At 42.0% G+C, this 21,149-nt stretch overlaps 1 protein-coding gene across 20 annotated transcripts; it reads right to left on the bottom strand.

Moving 5' to 3' along the window:
• Positions 1–1,182: 1,182 nt before the first annotated feature.
• Positions 1,183–20,965, bottom strand: PCBP2 (poly(rC) binding protein 2; the record flags this gene model as incomplete). Of its 20 annotated transcripts, none has more annotated exons than XM_079714839.1 (14): positions 1,183–1,643; positions 7,657–7,826; positions 8,733–8,788; positions 9,723–9,761; positions 10,279–10,351; positions 11,601–11,642; positions 12,721–12,813; positions 14,654–14,728; positions 15,770–15,898; positions 16,909–17,040; positions 19,191–19,307; positions 20,191–20,223; positions 20,312–20,335; positions 20,897–20,965. In XM_079714839.1, 14 exons carry the CDS (start codon positions 20,963–20,965, stop codon positions 1,607–1,609), a joined length of 1,089 nt encoding a protein of 362 aa, XP_079570965.1. In that variant the 3' UTR covers positions 1,183–1,606. The 20 variants fall into 20 exon arrangements, with proteins under 20 accessions (XP_079570965.1, XP_079570966.1, XP_079570952.1 ...); XM_079714840.1 differs by having other exon boundaries at positions 8,733–8,785; XM_079714826.1 differs by having other exon boundaries at positions 14,654–14,741; positions 15,771–15,898.
• Positions 20,966–21,149: the final 184 nt, after the last annotated feature.

Genomic DNA, 21,149 nt, shown 5'->3' with positions numbered 1-21,149 from the left:
AGTCTGGCTCAAGGGAGACTGACCCCTGACCAAGTCACCTGATAAACTCTAGGGACACTGGCAGCTGTGGAAATGAAAGACAAGTACTGCCCTAGAGATATGGGTAAGGGCAAACTGGCCCCTTCCTGCTTCACTCCAATACGTTCAACAAGTGGTGAGGCAACAGAAAAGCCAAACTTGCCTAGTTTCCTCTCTATTCTTTCTGCCCAAACCCTGAGGAGCAGGAAAGGGAGCCATTTAGACTGCACTTTTTTGTTCTCCGTTTACTCTGTTTACACATTTTGCACTTGGGAGGAGGGAGGCTAAGGCTGGGTCCTCCCCTCTGAGGTTTCTCAGGTGGCAATGTAATTTCTTTGTCCCTCCATCTCTCTGCCCAAGCGCTGGCTTAGGGACTAGGGGGAGGCCAGGAGATTGTGAAAGCATGTGATGGCTCAGGCTGAAGAACTGGGGTGTTGTTTTAAGTCCCTGCTTTTATCTTGGTGCCTGATTGGGGTGGGGACTGTCATATTGTAACCCCTGTGAAAAAACCTTGAAATATAACCACTCCATGCAGGCAAGCTGTTGAGGGTTTTCTTGGTGACTGAATGGGGTAGCCTGCATGGCTAAGTAGGAGCTTGGGCTCCAGATGTTATCTGAGGACTCTGAGTGACTTCCTCCTTTTATGCTTTTCTCACTAACAAACTGAACATCACTTACAGCCCCAACCTTGTAAAATCTACATCAAAAAATGGGAACAGGTCTGGTCTGTCTGTATGAAGGATTCTAGTAGGACCTATAAAACACCCATTCTTTTTAAAAACAGGAGACTACAGTTTTAAGTCTGGACAAGAGTATAGGCATTCCCAGCAACCTGAATCCCAGTGAGACACACATTCAGCTGCTTCCATGTGTATGCATGTGCATCCTTCCCCACCCACCCAGTTGAAGTGCTTGCTTACACTTTGCAGACAAATCTTAAAATATAACCCCCCCATCTTTTGGACCAAGGGCACAGCCAGCTTGCTTAGCTATTAAGGTCACTCTGCAGTGCAGGCTCAAGGGCTACAGAAAAAGATGGGAGCGGTAAAACAGAAGAAAATATCTTCACTGGAATAAAGGCTTACATTCAAAACCCAAGCAGGGTCCTTGTCCTTTGACGGATAAAAGGTGCAAAAATAACAGCAAGACACCAGGAACAAAACCCACATGAAATCACTGTGGCATCCAGTTTCTATTCACAAAGAAAAAGCTCCAGTCCATCTTTTAATTTTTTTGAAAAATTCCTGACATTACAGAACTAAACTGAAATGTATTAATATTCCACTCTTACATTTCCATGACAAACAAAAAAATTTCATGAGCCAAAAAAAAAAACCAAAAAAAAAAAACCAAAAAAAAACAGGGAGAAGCTTATAAAACTAAATATGGATCTCAGCATTAACAGCTGAACAGAGAAAGGAATTAAAACGCTTTAATTAAAAAATCACGAGTGGATGATAAAGTGTGTAGAAACTGAAAATTTACAAACTATTTAAAACCTGGAATCGCTGACTGTTCAGAAACTACACAGATGGATCATGGGTGGTGGTGAACAGCAGAAAGGGATTATGGATGAATCTGCATTGTTCTAGCTGCTCCCCATGCCACCCGTCTCCGAGGAAAGCCTGTAACACACACACAAAAAAAACTCGAAGTTAGTTTTCTGAGTGCCCAGCAGTACCTCACCTCCAAAACTTTTAGCCTGGCTGATGAGATGTGAAGTAGTACATAATCTGCTTCAGTTATCAAGGGAGACATTTTAAAGACTTTTTGGATTAATCAGTACCATGGTCCTATAACCCCTGCAATCCAAGCTTCCTGAGGCAAATTACCTCACAACCAAAGGAAACTGAGGACCTTGGTTATTAATTGTGGGTATCCCTCAAACTGTGCTCTATAGAATCTTTGTGGGAGATGTTAAGCATTCTCTGAAAATACACCACACACACACTAAAGCCTTAGAGGGTCACAATATACAGAAACTGTTTCTTTACTGCCCAGCTTATTTTAGCTTCTCCCAAGCTACTGATAGAACAGTCCCAGGTTTCTCCATCAATGTGAAGACTATTACTATTAAGAGATGCTTGAGTTTTAAACACTAAGGCATGTTAAAGAGGGAGCAGCAAGTGTTAAGTATGGGTCAAGAATTATACCCAACCTATAGTTTTTAGGCCTAGTTTTCAAGATTTTAAGTGGAAGTCAAAACAATTTGTTTTCAGCAACTCCCTAGCTCACTCCAGAAGCTCCCCAATTTGTGGTCCTGTTAAGCCAAATTCTCCATCCAAATATACCTGGCTACAATGCCTGTTTCAAATAGACTATTTGGGGTCCTGGAATCCAATTTTGGGCTTTGAAGGAAAGGCCTTTAGTTTTTCGGCGATCAGCCTGCTTCACTGATATTAGGTAGCCAGCAGCACTTAGCTCCCATTTTGAACAGAACTAAGTGTGTAAGACCCAGTCTCAGTTTATAACGTTTTTTTTTTTGGCCGTTACCTCGTTGGCATGCAGAACTTCCCTGACCAGGGATCGAACCCACACCCCTGCAGTGGGAGCATGGAGTTTTAACCATTGGACCAGCAGGGAAGCCCCTGAGTTTATAACTTTATTTCATAAAGATTTTAAATTTACTGGCATTCATGTCAAGACAGCATGTGCATCTCTTCCAGAATAACACAAATCCAAAAACTGGCCAGGAAGGCAGGGGCAGAGGGGGTGGGGGAAGGGCAGGAAATAGGTCCTTCAACTACAAACTGCATTTAGTTTCAAGTCAGAAATGCTATTGTGACCTCAGCCTAAAGGAAAATAGTTCTTAAAAGGGGTAGATTCTTGCCAACCTCAAAATGGGATGATTTAGAGCAACGTAAACAACAGACCCTGAATCAAAGAGTTTAGTGGGAACTGCAGGTTGAGGAAAGGAGCTGCTGCCAACAGTTTAGATCTAGGACCTAAAAAAACTAAGTTCACGTAAGAAGGTGGTGGCACTCTGGCACCAAAAAGAACTCAAAAAGAATAGTCCAGAATTTATACACAGCCTGGGCAGGAATTGGGGGTGGCAGGGAGAGGGGGCAAGGAGAAGGGAAAACCCAACCAAAAATACTGTGTTAAGGACTCCAGAAAAGGAGGACCACATGGGGGAGCTGTAAGCTACTAAAAAATCGAGCACCAAGAAGTACCTTTGGATGTGGTGATTTTGGTCAGCCCTTAAAACATCTGACTTCCTTCCAAGCAATCCTTTAGGGAGTATTCATTAGGTAAAGAGGCCTTCTAAAATCAAGAACTAGATAAAATAAAAACCAGGTTTCTGGGGGAGATGGTATCAGCAAGATATAAAAAGAGCTTACTAAGGAAAGCTGGACCACATGATAAAGGAGCATCTAGCAACCAACAAGAAAAACCCTATCTGGACAATGAAATTTGCCCCCCTAGTCCTTCATGCAGACTCGGGCCATGTAACACTAATTCACAGCCCCAATATGAGACTGAGGGACCACGAGACCAGAAGTTAATATACTGCAATATAATTAGGTTTTTTGTTGTTGTTTTGTTTTTTAAACAATGTAAGCCAAAGGGGACATGGGAAAACGTCACCAGGAAAGAAATCTCCACACTGGTTTTCTAAGTCCTGGGAAGAACATCATACTTTCATTACCCTGGCAATACGCATTCAGGCTGAGTGGAAACTATCAGAGCCCTTCCACCATTTTACCTACGGCATTTCTACTCTTTTATGGAGAGAGATCTTGGGATACGAAAAAGAATGAGGCTTCAGGGAGATCAAGCACAATCTTAGAAGACTGAGTAAATGTAAAGCATAAATTGCTAGTCCTGACTACTCACTCATGTGATCTGCAAATTTAAATTCTCCCAGAGCATCTATTTCTTTAATCAGATAAAGTGAATCAATGAGTTACAGTTGATCTTAAAGGTCCCTTCCAAATCTAGGTCTTTAATCCTCTAATTATGATGGGGTTGGTGGGGAGACAAAGGTAGGCGGGGAATAGAAGGGTAAAGGGACCTGGTTGAGTTAATCAGGGTTGACTTAGGATAACTGGACAGAATCCTGCCAAATTTGAGGCAATGTCACCCCATTGGTTGTTCAAGATTTATCCAACGTCAGAGGGAGAGGGGTAATATACTAGTTCAGAGGAATGCAGACAGAAGCCGGCAAACTTTATTAGACTTTCCCAACTTGCCTCCCCATTCTGGGTAAAGAAATAACTTCTTTCCTTCACAGCACAGTCAACTAAGGTTCTTACTGTGGCAACTTTATTACAGCTAGAAACACAAATCTGGCCAAGAAGGCTGGCTGATAACCATGAAAAAAAAAAAAGGTTAATGGAGAAGCTTTTATTCATTAACACAGAGCCTAAAACATTGTTATATTGCAAGGCAGAATAAAGCTACAAAAAAGTAACAGAATGAGAAAGAAGAGCAAGAACTGTGGCTCTAGATAAAGAATTCAACAAGTCAGACTCTGAAACAGGCACTCAAGCAGAAACGGCCTAAACCTAAACAGTTTACCATTGCCCCTGCCCCCACCCTGTTATCCCCCAGAACAGTAAAAAGGAAACGGTCACAAGCTCACAATAGTTTGGTTCTCACCAATGTTAACAAAGGGAAAACAAAAACAAAAACAAAAACAAATACTTGAGGGGGTGCCCCAAGATATATGCAATCAGTAGGGAGAGAATCTCTGTTTCTCGCTTTTCAGTTTGTTAGTTACACATGGCACGGCAGAGGTGGTGGTGGTGGTAGCTGAAGCCCCGGCACCCTTAGCAGCAGACACAACATTTAGAGCCAGGAGAGGGATGGGTTTCATGCCAAGCAGACTGGAGACACAAGGGGCGGTCGGAAGAGGGTTGGGGAGGCTGGAGGGTGCGTCGGAGGTCCCCGCTGTGGCGAGCGAGGGGGTGGTGGTGGAGGAGGAAGAAGAAGAAGAAGGGGTGGAGGGTTGAGAGAGGTTGATGCTGAGGTGATCAGGGATCGTGACGGAGGCTGCCTGGGAGGAGGGTTTAGCGTTTTCTAAACTGTAACAGAGGAAAAAAAGGAACAAAAAAAAAAAGGGTGGGTGGAAGGGAAGACCACAAAAGGGAAAAGTACAGGACAAAATCCGCTTCAGTTATCAGTAAGTGCCTCTGGTTGCCAATTAGGAAGACTTAATATCAACTTGTGACAAGCTGTCTTTTATTCTGTGTCCCACCCTCTAAAAATGTATACTTTGCCAAATTCCATTCCACAATGCTATTTAAAACTGCTATGGTGAAGAAAAAGCTGACAGACTGAGAAAAATCACACACTTCCATATTACCTGACACACTGATCCAACCCAGAACGCAGAGAAGAATGATTTCAAGCAGAAAATGAAAGAGTACCCATCCACCTCCAAACAAGAACAAATGTTTCACCCACCAATCACTTGAGCAGCTTTGGGATACTAATGCACAGAATTTTTAATTGTTTTTTCTGTAACTGATACTAAAGTTTGCTTCTACCGCCACAGCAAACTAACCAAATATATCAGGATGGAAAGGGACAAGAGCCTAAGTAGGTCACTCATTTCAAACTTCAAAGATTGTAGCATTTTCAATGAAAAATGCTGAGAACAGAAGCATATATAAAATAAAATAAAGCCTCATTTCTGGTGATGGGGTGGGAGAGGAAAAAAGACTCTTTGTTTTTAAACTGACCGTACTTCTCATATAGACCTCAGAAAACTGGAAGAGAGAAACTTCAAGCACTGCTGAAAAGTTCAGTATAATAAAGTAAAGCTACCACTGCTACTCCTAAAATAAGCTCTAAATCACAGTGATGACCTGTAGCTCCCAAATGCCTGCATGTGTCTATGGCAGAACTGCAGGCATTTGCTGAAGTCTGTTGGACATCCTACGGCTCAAGATTAACTCTTCAAAGGCAGGGAGGCTCCTCTCAAGACTCCATTTTGTTTTCCTAAATCCAAGGACAGTTGCAATCCATAAAAAAGGTACCAAAATCAGTAGAAATGCTCAGGGTCCATTACTGAAAACAGAGAACTCTTTCTTGCCTAGTATTCATAATAAACCAGTTTGCTTTCTGCGTTCAAACTGGGCCAATATGAGAAAGTGAAGAGTTATCTTGTGCATACATAGTCCTTGCTTGGTGTTAAATGAAGCTTTAAAAAGTTTTGACCCAAATCCATAGCTTGGACAGTTTCAATAAAAAGGATGATCTTGAAAAGAGTGACTAAAATCAGGAAACAAAGGTGGACCAAGTTCTGCTTCCTTACAACTTAGCCACTGACCTAGTACAGGGGTCAGGCAAGCAGGTTACGTGGAAGCACTGTCTGACAACATTCAGGGCAGGTCTACCCAAGCAGAAGAAAAATCGCTTAGTTTCCAGCTTCCAAGAACATGATTCTTGCCTCTTAACAACCCACCACCCCCATTAGAAACAAGGAAACAAACCTTTGCAAACAGCCTCCATGCAAAACTAGTAACTACCATTTCAGTCTGAACAGTAAGAATTTGACATCTTGGTAGCTGAAGAAGAAAGCAGATCTAGACACAGAAAAGTCTTTTCTACATAAAGACTAGAAAATACCTCAAGGCATGAAAAGACATAGGCAAAAGTCAGAACCACTACTGGGGAACTGATAAATTCTTAACCAGGGAATAAAAGACCATGGAATAAATACATGATCTGCATAAGCATGGCAAAAAATAGATCCCATACTTACGAATTCCTTTCCCTTGCACTAGATTCAGGAACCCATAAAATTTTTATGCACAACAGAGACCCAAGAACTGTGACAGAGGTAAATAACAACTAGGTAAAAGTCTATATAAAAGGGGTAGCTAAGTCCCTTGGGGAATGAGCTGCTAACACTGGTTTAAGATGTTAGTAAGCAATTAAGAACATGACTTAAGCACATGTGCTGAGAAAGCAAGTAATATAAATGCCTTGTAGGATGCCCACTGGACTGTGAATAGTCCTGCTACAACTGTGTATATTAACATTAGCTACGTTTGGATAAAAAAAGTAAAATCTCAGAAAGTCATTAAGAGATGAGATGAGATTGTGGGGGAAAGGAAAATACTAAGCATTTCTGAAACATCCAATACCTGTACCTCTCCTTTTCCACAAGCTCTGAACAACGGAACACACTGGCAACTTGAGAAAAATGGATGTTTTCAGAATAAATGGTAATGACTGCCTCCAAGAAACTGTCTTGCTGTCACATAACTTCATTATCCTTATTTCAGTTAAGGGTGCTTTGGAGCCTAAACCCCATCAGTGAAGTATTAGTCTATATGACATCTACAGCAAGACCCACATCTGGTTTTAAGTTGGTGCTCCAGCCAGAGCAGTCCTACTGGTGAAGACATGCTCCATACCTTCCACTCCCAAAACCATCAAAAAGTCAAATGCAAACAATCTATTCCCTGTCTCCCAACCCCATGTAAACTGATTACAAACTGGTTTCTTTTTCTGCTACACTAAGGATGGGTGAAAAGTAGAGCTAGACTTTTAACGTTTTCTTTTGCCATCTCTACCCTTCCCATTTCCATCCCCCAAAGAATCCCACACTTTACAGTGTAACTTCCCCCAACACACACATTACTTGTGCTGGCATGAATAACACAAAAGATAGGGAACCCTTACCTGACATTGATTAGATATTGAGCCAGGCTAATGCTGGCAGCAGATCCAGTGATGGTAACCTGCCTATCAGTAGATCCTTCCACTGGGTTCGCAATTTTGATCTGCGCCCCAGACATCTGACGGATCTCATTGATTTTGGCGCCTTGACGCCCGATTATGCAGCCAATCAACTTAAGGGAGAAAAACAACAAGGCATACCAAATTAAGAGTTGCATGGTTAGGTCCAAGAATTCCACCCCACTCCTCAGGCTTCTATAGCTTGGGTCCACAAACATGACAACGGAAACTACTATCTGCATCCTACACATTCTACTCATATACTCCTGATTTAAAAAATTGAGTTATAGATTATATCTCAACTCTTGCCCTATTCTTCTGTCTGATCACTACAGGTCAGAGCCAACTCTAAGCTGAATGACTCCTAGGAGCATTAGCTCATTTCCTCAGAGTACTAACTCCAAAGACAAAATAAAGCAGAGCAAACATGATGATAAACCTAGTTTACCAGAGATAGGGATAAAGATAAAAGTATATTCTGCTTTTGGCAAAAAAGATGCCTTAACTCATTCTGCCATGATTCCTACTTCACTATAGTGACAAGAATTCTGGCTAATTTCTAATGCTTTTGCCTTGGGAAAAAGTAAAAAATTGGTCAACATTTGCACTGTCCAATACTGTAGACACTAATAACGTGATAACTAAACACATGAAGTGTGGCCAGTAAGACTGAGAAACTGAATTTATTATTTTATTATTCTCAACAGCTACACGTGGTTAGTGACTACCATGTTGGATAGTACAGACAGAACATCTAAGGACCACTGCGTTAGGGATAAGGCTTCAGGTTCTACAAGAAACAAAGGCAAATGGGAATTTCTATTTGAGACAAAAAGGTTCTTTCTGGCTCATCAATTTCCTCCATCAATTTTTACTTCAGATTTTATATAGTTTTAAGAATTTAATTTGGTGTCTACAACCCCATTTTCTTAAGAGTGGCACAATGCCGCTGAAAAGACCTCTATTTTTTAAAGCCAATTCTCTTATTTTCATCCCATGCAACCCAACCATATACCTACATCATTTGGAATGGTGAGTTCATGAGAAGTAGTCTGAGCAGATGCATCCAAACCTGCTAAAAGACAGAAGAGAGCAAAGAAGTTCAATGCACAGCATACAAACTCCCTCTGATCTGTACATTAACCTAACAGAAGGAAAACGAACTGGAAACCCAGCATTGGCTGTTGGGATTCATCACTAACTTGGAAGCCTCCAAGGAGGAAAGAGGGGGAGAGGGGTGTAGAAATAATGCTGGAAAGGTTCCTCTGTACACACAGAAGAGGCTGATTTCATGCCATTTCCTGCAAAGCCCAGCCTATTAGGGTGTAAGGGGATGGAAGCAAGGGGCAAGGGAATGTGGTATCCTCAATTCTCAGGACCAAAATCTAAACAAGTACTTCTGCACTTCTCCCCTTTTCTGGTTGGATTTCCTGCTGTTGTGTTCCAATTTTATCTCACCTGATGCTATCACCAGCACCAATATCATGCCTGTTATTGGGTACCATGGACTTTTGGCACACATGCAGAGTTGCTTTAAATATACCTATATCAGATTAACACCCTCCTAACACACCCTTACCCCTAACCTACACTTGAACGTCAGTGAGAATGAGATGGCAGTAAGGTGTGGGAAGTTCATTTCTCCAGATTTATTCCCTGTCTTTTGCTCAATTTGTTCTGGGTTTTGTTTTCCAAAGAAAAAGAAAAAAAACTCCTATCAGCAAACAACCCATACCCATCTGACACCTGGACTAGACCAGACCAGCTGGCTAACTCACAAGTCTAGTCTTGCTCTCAGCTGTGGCTGCTAAAACTCAGCATTTTTAGAAGGGGGTAGGCCAGATCCATCAAGGGACCCTCAGGGGTACCAGGCCCACCCCCGCTTTGCTCTCTCAGCTCCTTTCTGCCATGTGCATGTTCTGCTGGTATGTCATGGGCAGTGAAACAAGACTCCCACCAGTTTATTAATATAACAGTAGAATACTACAGATTTTTTTTTTAATCATTACCCCAATAGCCTTTCACCTCTGGAGAGCTGGATTCAATGCCTGTTAAGATACAAGTGAAAATGAGTTTGGTGGTCTCATCCTAACCCTATCGGACAAGTTATTCCTTATATATATATATATATATAAAAAAGCCCAAAAAAACAAAACAAAACAAAAACAAAAACAAAAACCACTACACAATTTGGCACAAATGGATTGTTTCTACCCAGGTCTATGAATAGCTGGTGGAGAGAAAGGGGGTGCCAATCAGATCAAAGGGGCAGCAGTGAGGATGGGTTAGAAGAAATATCAGCCTACCCTTTGCCTGACAAGCATCCCCAGACCTCACCCCAAACCTTCCAGGGCCTTTTTTCTCTTTTAGAATAACTCACCCCAAATGAAAACCAAGTTAACAAACACATTACCTCCTTCGCTTTAGCCATAGAAAACAGGCAAGTTTAAACCAGCAGGATGCTGGGTAATGAAGTTTGTTTTAAACAGATGTCAAACTGAGACCTTGGGGCTGGCCTCTGTCTTGTACTACACCTTACAGAAATAAACACTGAGGTATCCATACCACTGAATCCGGTGTTGCCATGCGTCATGGGAAAATGAGACTGTTGCATTGCCAACTGGTGCAGCTTGGTCAACTGCAGGAAGGAAACAGAAGAGGCTGGCATTAGAAGAGCAAAACAGTCAGGGTTCAAGCACATTCAAATTTGAAAATGCAGAGCTCCTGATCCCCAAAGTTGGCTACTACTCAAACTATGACAGAGGGTAAGATATGGGGCTGGTATCACCATCCTGGGGATGGGCACAACAAGAAGGTATGGGTTAGAAATAGAAAGGGTATCAGTACAAAGAGAATGAGCGCATTTGGGGTGTGTGAAAAGACAAGCAGCAGCACCCGCCTGACAACCATCCCCCTGTGGGCTATTTAATGAAGGTGTTGGCAGCCATTGCAACAGTTGCCCCAGGGACAAGCACAGACAGGCTAGGAAAACAAACTGTTCAGTGGTGCTAGGGAAAACACACCATGCAGGGTTCTGTCAGTACTGGGAGGAGGGAAGGAGATGAGGGGGCAGGGAAACTACGAGGAGGAGAGAGATTAAGGTGAAACCAAACTGGGTTTAGCACACCCCCACCCCATGATTTCTACAGCTACTTTCCTTCATCTATATAAACTGTCCTGGCTGTTGTAAAACCATCCCTCCTCAAGTCTACTTCCCCTCCTGGGGGCTATCACTAACCAAGAGCCAATCTTAACTTCCCAAATCTAAAGCTCAGCACCTGAAAGAGTTAGTAAGGATAGAGAATAAGTGCAGAAAGAAATGCCCTTAAAGTCTAAATACCAGCACTTTTTAAGTTGCAGTTTTTAGTGACAAAGAAGGTTTTATTGAGTTGAATTTCCAAATATTCAGCTTCCTATCCCTCCAGATATGTAAATAAGCCCCTTTTCCCCACCCCTCCAGATGCTTTTTAAATTGTCACCTCAGACTGAGGCGTACACAAGGGCAAAGCCAACCTCCCAATCCCCATCCCCTGCCATGGAAAGGACTCCATGCAGAGATGCACAGCCCACTGTCAATTTAAACTGTGCCCTGGGATAACAAATGACAGTATACTGTGGAACATTTCTCTTTTAGAGTAATCTGGAACATGGGAGAAAGTAGAATCTAATAATCTGCCAGATTATAATTTCCAGGGATTAAATGGCAAAAACAAGGTGCTACTATGTCCTGATTAATTATTTAAGGGCCAAAATATGGAGTTCACCTTGTGAGGAAAACAATACTGCAAATGTTTAAGACCCAACTCACTTCTGCCTACGTGGAGAAAAGAGACAATTTTGGATGGGAGAAGGAACTTTTCAAAACAAGAAGTGAAAACAAAACTTACATCTGGCTGTGGAATGGCATACTGTCCTTGAATGGTATAGGCCTACAAAAGGAGGAAAACAGTTCCTATTAAAAACCAATCACGGACAGCCACCCAGTGGGGGGAAAAAGACAGATTTCAACTAGCCAGGAAGCCAGAGTTGAACTAGAGAATAGGGAGGCCAGGGGTTGAGGCAGTAGATGGTATCTCACAAATACAGTCAGACCTGTTGGCCTTCTTTAAACCCTAATATGATGGCTTATTCCAGGATGCCTATAAAGGGAGCCATGTTCCCTGCAATCAAAGACAAAATAACACATCTGTTTCTTAATGAAAACGTGGGAAGTGGGATTAAACAATGCCTCGACTGCCCGAGCCCCCTTCCTTCTCCCTGTGTACAAGATAGCCTAGAAGGAAAATGGTCTTTCCTCAGCCACCCCAACCCTTCTACCCATCATGGTGACATGATTTTTATCTGCACAAACCTACATGGCATGTTTCAAAACATTTCCCTTTTCCTATCTTATTTTTCTCTACATCCGCCTAAAGACCTTAAGTGCACTGGAAGCTAGTTGGGTCCCTAGCACTAGGGAGCTGACCATAGGAACACACACACACAAAAAAACCACTGTGTTCTAAGTCCTGCCTTCTCCCACCTCCCCTCCATAAAAGGCACTTGCAGCTCCCACTACACCCTCCTCCCCCCACACCATAACCTCCCAAAAAGGGAGCTGGGTCTTCAGGGCAATGGGGTGGGGGACAAGGAGAATCAGGAAGGGAGGGGAAGGAAGGAGCAGCTGGTTCACAGGATGTGAGGCTTCTCACATCACAGTGGCCAGTACCCCCAAAAGTGCACCCAGGTTGGGGTGGGAAGGTGAAAATGGGGTAGGAGAAGTAGGAGACAGGGAAAAGGGGTTGAACAAAAAAAGAAAAAGAAAGGAAAAAAAAAAGAGTTGGTGTTACCATCTGGTGGGCTACGCAGCCTGTGTGAAATGAGGTGGGGGGGGTCAGTCCAGGTCCCCGTGGACAGGTGGTGTCCACAGCACAAAAATCACCAGCGCCACTGGCCCCCCGCGTGTTGGCAGTCTCGGCTGAGGCGGAAGGATTGAGTGAGCCTTGGAGACTGAACATCCCCTCTCACCTCTAGAGGTGGTCCCTCCAGGTCAGGGTTGAGGCACATGGACGGGGTGGTGTGGGGAAAGCTCGCACTGTCGCTGCCTGTGCTGTACCTGTCCTGTGGATAAATAGAGGATTTCAGTCTCCAGGGCTGTCAATCCGGCACCTTGTCACCAGCATGAAATTCACACAAAAAAAGTTGTTTAATTTTTTCCTTTCCTTTAAAAAGGAGCTCACAACACAATTTGAAACGAGCTGCAATCAGTGAATTAAAAAAAAAAGTTACCTATGGTGGCAGATTTCACACTGCACAATTGGGCTATTTTCAGTCAGAATGAAGGGGTGGGGCAACAGAGCTGATGCCAGCTCCTGGTCAGTGTGCGATTAAACTGAACCCCTACAGAGCCCACTTTGTCACAGAGGAACAAAAGACACAGGTCCATCTGTGGACACTGCATGAACTGGTCCATTTAAAAAGGCCCATGGGAATAATCCAAGACAGGGCCACTCATGGAAGAAGAAGCTGCAAGTTTTTAGAGGGTGGTCAATTGAATAAAGGGGAGGGAGGGAAGGAAAGCAAAGAGGTAAGAAGGGGTGGGTAGGAAGGGGAGGGAACGAAAGGGAAATGAAGGAAGACTTGTAAATGGAGAGGACTGCTGCTGTGCAGCATGGACTCTAGATAATCCCAAGTGGGAGTGGAAGAATCCAGAAGAGTAGGAACTTGTAGTTCCAGGGTAGAAGGGAAAACTCCTAGAACTAAACCTCCCTGCTACACCGACTCTGGGCCTGTTTATCCTGCCTAACTATCCAGACTCATGGAGAGCCCTTTGACCAAACCAGTTTGTACAAGGCTAGTGTTAAAAGCAAGGTACTAAACTGTGATATTATTAATCTCTTGTGAAAGCTTCCAGAACTACAAGACAAACTAAGTCCCCCCAAACTTGTTCAGTTTTATGACAACTCAATAGAATATGAATGAGATGGACTTTAAGTGCTTCTCCAGTTCAAATATAAGATGGAACTAGTTGAATATCTGTGCGTGTAACAGGTCAGCCCCATGTAGGAAAAGGCACTTTGAGCACTATACTTGTTTAGGCAGCTACCAAAATGAAAGTCACTATTTCAGCCTGAACCTCAAGATTTTAAAAACTAACCTACCTACTCCTCAAATACTAACCAAAAAGCATAAAACCATGGTGCTAATCAGTGCCCTCTGTCTTAGAAATCTAAATTCAGTATAAACCACGTGCCAAGGATCCAGAGTTTAGGTGGGTGAAGGAGGAGAGGCCAAAGGGGTGCTTTGGTGTTCTTACTCTAACACCAAAGGTCACAGCCCCACAAGCCCAACATGCTCTCCCCCTTCTATTCTTAGACACTGAACCCTTACCCCAGCTGATTTGTTATGCCATGTGGGTTCAAACCAGTGTTTATGAGGTTAAGAGCCCGGGGACAACACACTGGAGTTTGGGAGTGAAGGGGTAGGAGTAGGGGAGGTGAGGTGGGGAGAAGGGGAAGTTTGTAGGACACTCAATTTCAGGACCCCCAATTTGAGACCACCATCCAAGAATCTCTTTCAGAGGTCCAACTCTTTGCTACCTTTATTCAGACCTCTAAAGAACACCCCACACATGAAAAAACATGGGATGGGGTGGGGTAGGGAAAGAAGTAGTGACACCAAGGCAATTTAATCCTTTCTTCTAACCCAACCCACCTTAAATTACTAAGTAAATTACCTCTTCCGAGTGCCTACAAAACTCCCATTGCCTGCTAAAAATTAAATAAGATAGCATTCATAGCTTTCTCCAGTACAAAAAATAAACAAAACTGAAAGCAGGTCAAATTATGGCCAGAGTACAGGTTTCAGCAAGCATGCAGAGTGGCCTGGTGTGCTGCTGGCAAAGTTGACATTTCAAACATAATCCTTGTTCACCTTAACCCACCAATAAAAAATTTCTTACCTGACCACCTGCAAAGATGACTGGAGAACTGGACGGCTTGGGCCGGTACGGGATGGTCACGCCCTTCGGGGGGGACTGGGAGAGAGTCAGAGGGGAAAAAAACAAAAAGAGATAAGGTTTCAAAGCTGCTTCAGCTGTGTGGCTTAAGCTCACACAGGTCAGTTAAATTAAAAACTGTATTATTTCCATTCCCTCACCTACCAACGTTGTCTCTGGCTAGATCTAATCTCAAATCATCTGCAGTTATTTGCCTTTAAAGCAGTAAGATGGTCCGTGGACTACACAGCTCATACTAATTCTCATCAAGGCAGATTCCCCTATAATAATTTAGGCATTATTTCCATGTGTTCAAATAAGTCTAATTAACATGAAAAACCTGTATATGTACGTTTGAGTTGGTAATTAAGATCCTACATTTTGGCCTGAATAGGAAATAAAGCCAAAATAGGAAATAAAGCTCCCAAATGTTGCACCTAGGATAATACAGAACTGTCCATAAATAGTTCAAAGGCTCAATCAATATTTTCCTAAACTCTACTTGAAAATTCTACTTTCCTTTCTCACCAATATGGGACCAACTCCCTATGACAATTCTAAAAAGGTTTAATTCCCCTTAATTTTGCTATTCTTGTTAATTGAACAGCATCCACTAGAACCTCATAAGTCATTCAGAAACACCATTATTGGATACTTTTTTTAATATATATATATACACCATTCTGAATATAATCCTGCCTCATAACACAGAAATTAATTTAAAGAATATATCAAAGCTGCATGTAGCGAAAGTATTGTAATCTGAAAGGCAATTTAACTTAGCTTCTCAGGAAACCAGATACATCTTTTGTCCACTCATTCCTAGTAGTGAATCTTCCCCTATCAACTCTGCTAAAATCGCTGTAAACCAAATGATCACCACTGCTTAGTTTCTATTTTTGCTTGGACTATAAGAAAAGTCAAAGCTGGGGGAAGGAAAATATGAACTCAGGGAACCTCTTCCCCACCCCCACTGGAGGCTTCTAACAGCCTCACCTAATTCTAGTCTTACTAAATATAGATCAGTCTGTCTCCCTAAATCACCCTCCCCCCATTCTCAGCATGAGCCTGAGGGCTTACCTCCAACATGACCACGCAGATCTGTTTCACACACTCAATGATGGACTGCGGAATGCCAGCAATAGTGATGGCCCGCTCAGTTGAGTTGGGGAGCATATCCCCTGCCACCTGGACCTGAGCCCCTGTACTCTTTGGGGGGAAAAAAATTTAAAAATCAGAGAAAACAGCTCATACTCTTCAGTATCTCCCAGCAGAAATCTTAAGAGTCTAAAACTCAGTAGACACTTATCCCATCTATCTTACCCTTTTTATCCTCCCTTCTCACTCTTCCCTTATTCCAGAAAAGACTGTTTAATCAGAGTTATAAATTAGCCTCTGAAAGCTGAAAATAAGGCTGAATAACAGCCTAAATTTAACCTGCTCTCAAGAAAAAGGTCCCTCTAGACAGTTTCCTCTCAGCTAATGATAGCTCTGTAGGCCATCAAACAAAATACCCCCAAATATCACCCACCTTTCATTCTCTTATTTAACAAATGTTTATATCAAGCCCATGCTATATGTGCCAGGTACCACCCCAGGTACTTGGAATACATCAATGAACAAAATCAAAATCCCTGCTCACATGGCATGTACAAAAGGTTCCCAAAAACTACAATTAGTTTTCCTTTAGGAGCCATTCAAATTTCATTCCAACATCCAGTTCAATAACTTCCACATAAAATAATAATAACTCCCAGATATAATTAAAAGCTTCCATAATTTCATGTAACTTCCATAATTTAAAAGGGAGAATTACAACTACATCCCAATACACCTTCGTTTTCCCCTTGCTCTTCAGGGATCTGGCCAAGAAAAATATTTGATATTATTATCGATCAAATTGTAAGCTCTTTAAACATAAAAAAAGATAACATAGTCTCACGGAAAAGTTGCCAATGGGTCATATGCAATAGGTGGAAATTCTGGTTAACTTTTCTGATTTATTGTTGTTAAAATATATGAAATAAAATATATATATATATATATATATATATATATACACACACATATATCAAATTACAGTCTTCTAGGACTATTACTTTAATAAAAATCTTCATCTCAATAAACACAAACTTTTCCTAGACATAGTAAAGGCTAACAGAAGATGCAGATTTAGAATAATTTACATTTCAAAAAGAAAATGAGCACAAGTTACCAACCTCACGTATTTCCTTGATCTTGCAACCACCTTTCCCAATGAGAGAGCCACACTGACTAGCAGGGACCACCAGCCTCAGGGTGACTGGGGGTCTACTGGCAGCTGTGCTATTGGTCATAGAGCTGCTGATGTCCTACAAGAAATTAGTCAAAACATCATAAGAATATAAAAGTTTAAACAGATCCCTGGGAATCCATAACTGCTATGAAAGAACCTTACAAGGGACATATTATGTCACAATCTGCATCAACAAAGGTTCAAATATTGCCTCCCCCCAAAACCCTATTTCTGAAAAGATAAAAAGGCCTACAAACGTCCTCAGGTTTAGCCCTAAATATATTTTCCTTCACACCGGGGGAAGTGTTCTTGGTAGAGAGAAAACTTACTTTGAAAATTAAAGTTTTCTCAGTAAAGTAAAACAATATTGAAGACAAAATTAAATATTAAGAGATAAAACAATGCAATCCACATTCAAGTAACCAATTCTGTTCTCTTAGAAAACTACATAAAGATTAAATACTGGACTTCCATTTATCCTTGTCTTAATTTCTTGGTAATATTACCATTGTACAGATAATGAAATTGAGGCTGAGTACCTACCCCAATCACATCTAAAAAGCTGTAGGTTTTAAACTAAAGGACTGTATTGGTTCCAAAGTCCATAGTCTTCCTGGTTACAATATGCTGCATCTGAAAGTCATGGCTTTAAACTAGTTAAGTTTAGCCTTCTGAGGATTAAATGGTTTTAGCCTAATCTCTATGTAGTAGCTAGACCTGGCAACTCCTCAAACATAAGCCCCTAAAGTCAAGAACATGTTTCTTATTTGTTAAAAGTATGAATAGATTCTCTGAATTAAAAATATATGTTGTGGCACACAGGCTCTTTGGTGCAGCATGTGGGATCTAGTTCCCTGATCAGGGATTGAACCCGGGCCCCAGGCGCTGGGAGCTCAGAGTCTTAGCCACTGGACCACCAGGGAAGTCCTTAGAGTTTCTGAATTTTTTTAAAGCTACAAGCTCTGGATTTGCAGGGTCTTGCAGATCAAAGGATAACATTTCTGATCTTGGCAAGGATAAGATTTCAGGCACCATTAAGGCATCAAGCAGCAGCCCCGAAGCTCTCCTCTGCCTGCAATGTCAATTGCATGATTAGCACTGTTACTGCAGAAGTGGGAGGAAGCTGAACCTAGGGCAATGGTTGTTCAGCATTATAAGGTTGAAACCAGTTAATTAAAAAAAATAAAACACTTCCTTCAGTTAAAAAAATCTCTGGTATTGATATTTTGCTTCTGATCACTTATAAAACGCATTCCCTCCCTCCAAGTATAGCTCTGACACAGTTACCAGATTGATTTTAAAAAAAATATATAACTGCATCCAGGGTTGGGAGATACCTGTACTTATGGAGTATATTAGTGTTCAGAAGGGCTCCTAACGAAAGCATGTTAATTTAGTCCACTCAACTATGAATTAGGAGACATAATTACCAACACAGTGGTGGCATACCTTCAAAACTGCTGGTTAAGAAATAAAAGATGCTGGGTTTTCACACATTTTTTACAGAGTCCCTGATAATAGTCAAACTATTTGGGGGTTTTTCTGGGGGTTTTTAATTCAAGTATAGTCAATATACACTATTTAGGTTTCAGATGTACAACATAGTGATTTGACATTTAAATACATTACAAGACGATCACCACAGTAAGTGTAGTAACTGTTTGCCACCATACAAAGTTAACCTCCCATTACTTATAACTGGAAAATAGGGAATGCTTCACAAATTTGCGTGTCATCCTTACACAGAGGCCACGCCAATCTTCTCTGTATCATTCCAATTGTAGTTTATGTGCTGCCAAAGTGAGCACTCAAACTACAGTTGGGGGTTGGGGGTGCCGACATCCCACCCCAGTCATAAGTCCATGTATAACTTAACTTATCCACAGTTCTGCATCCACAGATTCAACCAACCTCTGATTGTGTACTCTACATTACATATTGTGTAGTACTGTAGTACATATTTATTGAAAAAAAAAATCAAGAACAAGTAGACCTGCACACTTCAAACTCATGTTGTTCAAGGGTCAACTGTATTTTTCCACCGATTAAAGTGACATCTCTTTTTAATTACAAATGGTCCAATTTAGGGGATGATGAATGGGAGCAAAGAACCCATTTACAGAGTTTTATGATCTAGTCTGTCCTTGAATTTTAAAAGCCCTTAGAAATCATTAAACTATCTAGAAGCACTTAAAAATAAAGAATGAGGGGCAGGGAACAACAAACCTCTTCCAGTTTGTCAATGATCATAGCAAAGGCTTTGAAGATGGCATTAGTGGGTCCAGCCAAAGTGATAATCCTCTCAGGACAATTCCCTTCTGAGATGTTGATACGTGCACCACTCTGGATAGGAAACAGAGCCAAAAGGTTAAAGAGACAAAAAGATCTGAGCATACACACACACACACAAATATATAATCCCTCCTAAATAAGATGGGCAAGAAGCTGCCTGTATACACGATCCTGACACAAGGCAGTATCGACATCACTTCAAATATCGCTCCATATTTGTCCTCAAACATGAACTACAGAAGCTGCTTCAAGTCTTGAATGAACTGAGACTTCCTAAAATTACATTTCCCAGCATACTATTTGTCATTACAAATAACTGCGCCAGAAAAATACCAGCTTCTCCTATTAAGATCTCCCCCTCGGGCATCCCTGGTGGCGCAGTAGTTAAGAATCCTCCTGCCAATGCACGGGACACAGGTTCGAGCCCTGGTCCAGGTGGATCCCACATGCCGTGGAGCAGCTGAGCCCGTATGCCACAACTACTGGGCCTGCGGCTCTGGAGCCCGTGAGCCAGAACTGCTGAGCCCGCGTGTCACAGCTGCTGGGGCCCACCTGCCTGGAGCCTGTGCTCCGCAACAAGAGAAGCCACCGCAATAAGCGGCCCGTGCACCGCAACAAAGAGTGGCCCCCGCTCGTTGCAACGAAGACCCAACGCAGCCAAAAATAAATAAATCTAAAAAAAAAAGAGAGAGAGAGAAAAAGATCTCCTCCCTTCTGGGACTTCCCTGGCGGTCCAGTGGTTAAGACTCTGCATTGTCACTGCAGCGGGCGCAGGTTCGATCTCCGGTTCGGGAACTAAGATCCCACATGCCGCACGGCCAAAAAAAAAAATTCCCCCTTCTAATCTCTCATTAAAATTTTTTTTGCTTTTGTTTTAAAGGTTTTTTACTTCCCAAGTTAACAGTGCTTTAACCCCCCAACCGCAATAACTCACCTCCTCACGCATCTTCTTAACTGATTCTCCTTTCTGTAAGAAGAAAAGTCAAGAGTGACTTCCAACTGCTATTTAAATGCAGACTGACTAAATAGTAATTAGAGTTGAAGTGATGTCTTACCTTCCCGATGATACTGCCAACTTCCTGCAATGGAGAAAACTAGTGTCAAATATGAGGAAATCTGAAGCGTTCTTATCACAAAAAGTAATTTTTAACAGTCCAAAGCAATGGAAAAACTAAAATTTATTGGGAAAGGGAATGGACAAGCTTATTTTCTTTGCTCAAAATATAAGCAAAGCTATCAAAGAACTGTGAAGAAATAATGGAGTAATTAAATGCTATCTTTGTTTAATATCCTTTTTTAAAATACCAAATATATCACCCCACCTTAAAGTTACCCCAAAATTGTTTGGGCAGGGGAAATCTACCTATCACAAGCTATGGCAACATCCATGACAAAAATCTTATCATCCAGGTATGAGACAGTCTTTGGCTCTAGCCTCTGGTTAAGCCTTTCCTGCTCAGTGGCGCTTCCTAGTAAAGTCTGTCCATTTTCCCACTACACTCTCATCTACTCCGCTAGAGAAGAGTGCTAAAGCCAGACACCCCACAGTGCTAATCTGATGAGCTCCGAGATCCATGCCTTCTCTTCCTGGGCCCTCCCCTAGCAGTTACTATGACCCAATTTCCCAAGCTGGTGCATACCTTTCCATGCATAAGTAGCCGGATGGTGAGAGTGACATTTAATCCACCTTCAATCACACCGGTGTCCATGTCGAGCAGTGTTCTGAGGAGCTGGCCGTTGAGTGGTCAAGTCTTTGGTCACTGGTGGGGGTGAAAGCCAAAAACTGAAATGAAAACATGACGAAAATCACAGTAGGAAAACAAGAGAAGCATTTCCCAATGTTACTTTAACCATTATCAATGTTTTCTAATGAACTCTTTTCCTTAAATGACA

The sequence above is a fragment of the Hyperoodon ampullatus genome (assembly GCF_949752795.1).
Source record: "Hyperoodon ampullatus genome assembly, chromosome: 11".
Lineage (NCBI taxonomy): Eukaryota > Metazoa > Chordata > Mammalia > Artiodactyla > Ziphiidae > Hyperoodon > Hyperoodon ampullatus.
Note: the sequence above shows the minus strand (reverse complement) of the source record. Positions and strands in the feature narration are given on the sequence as shown.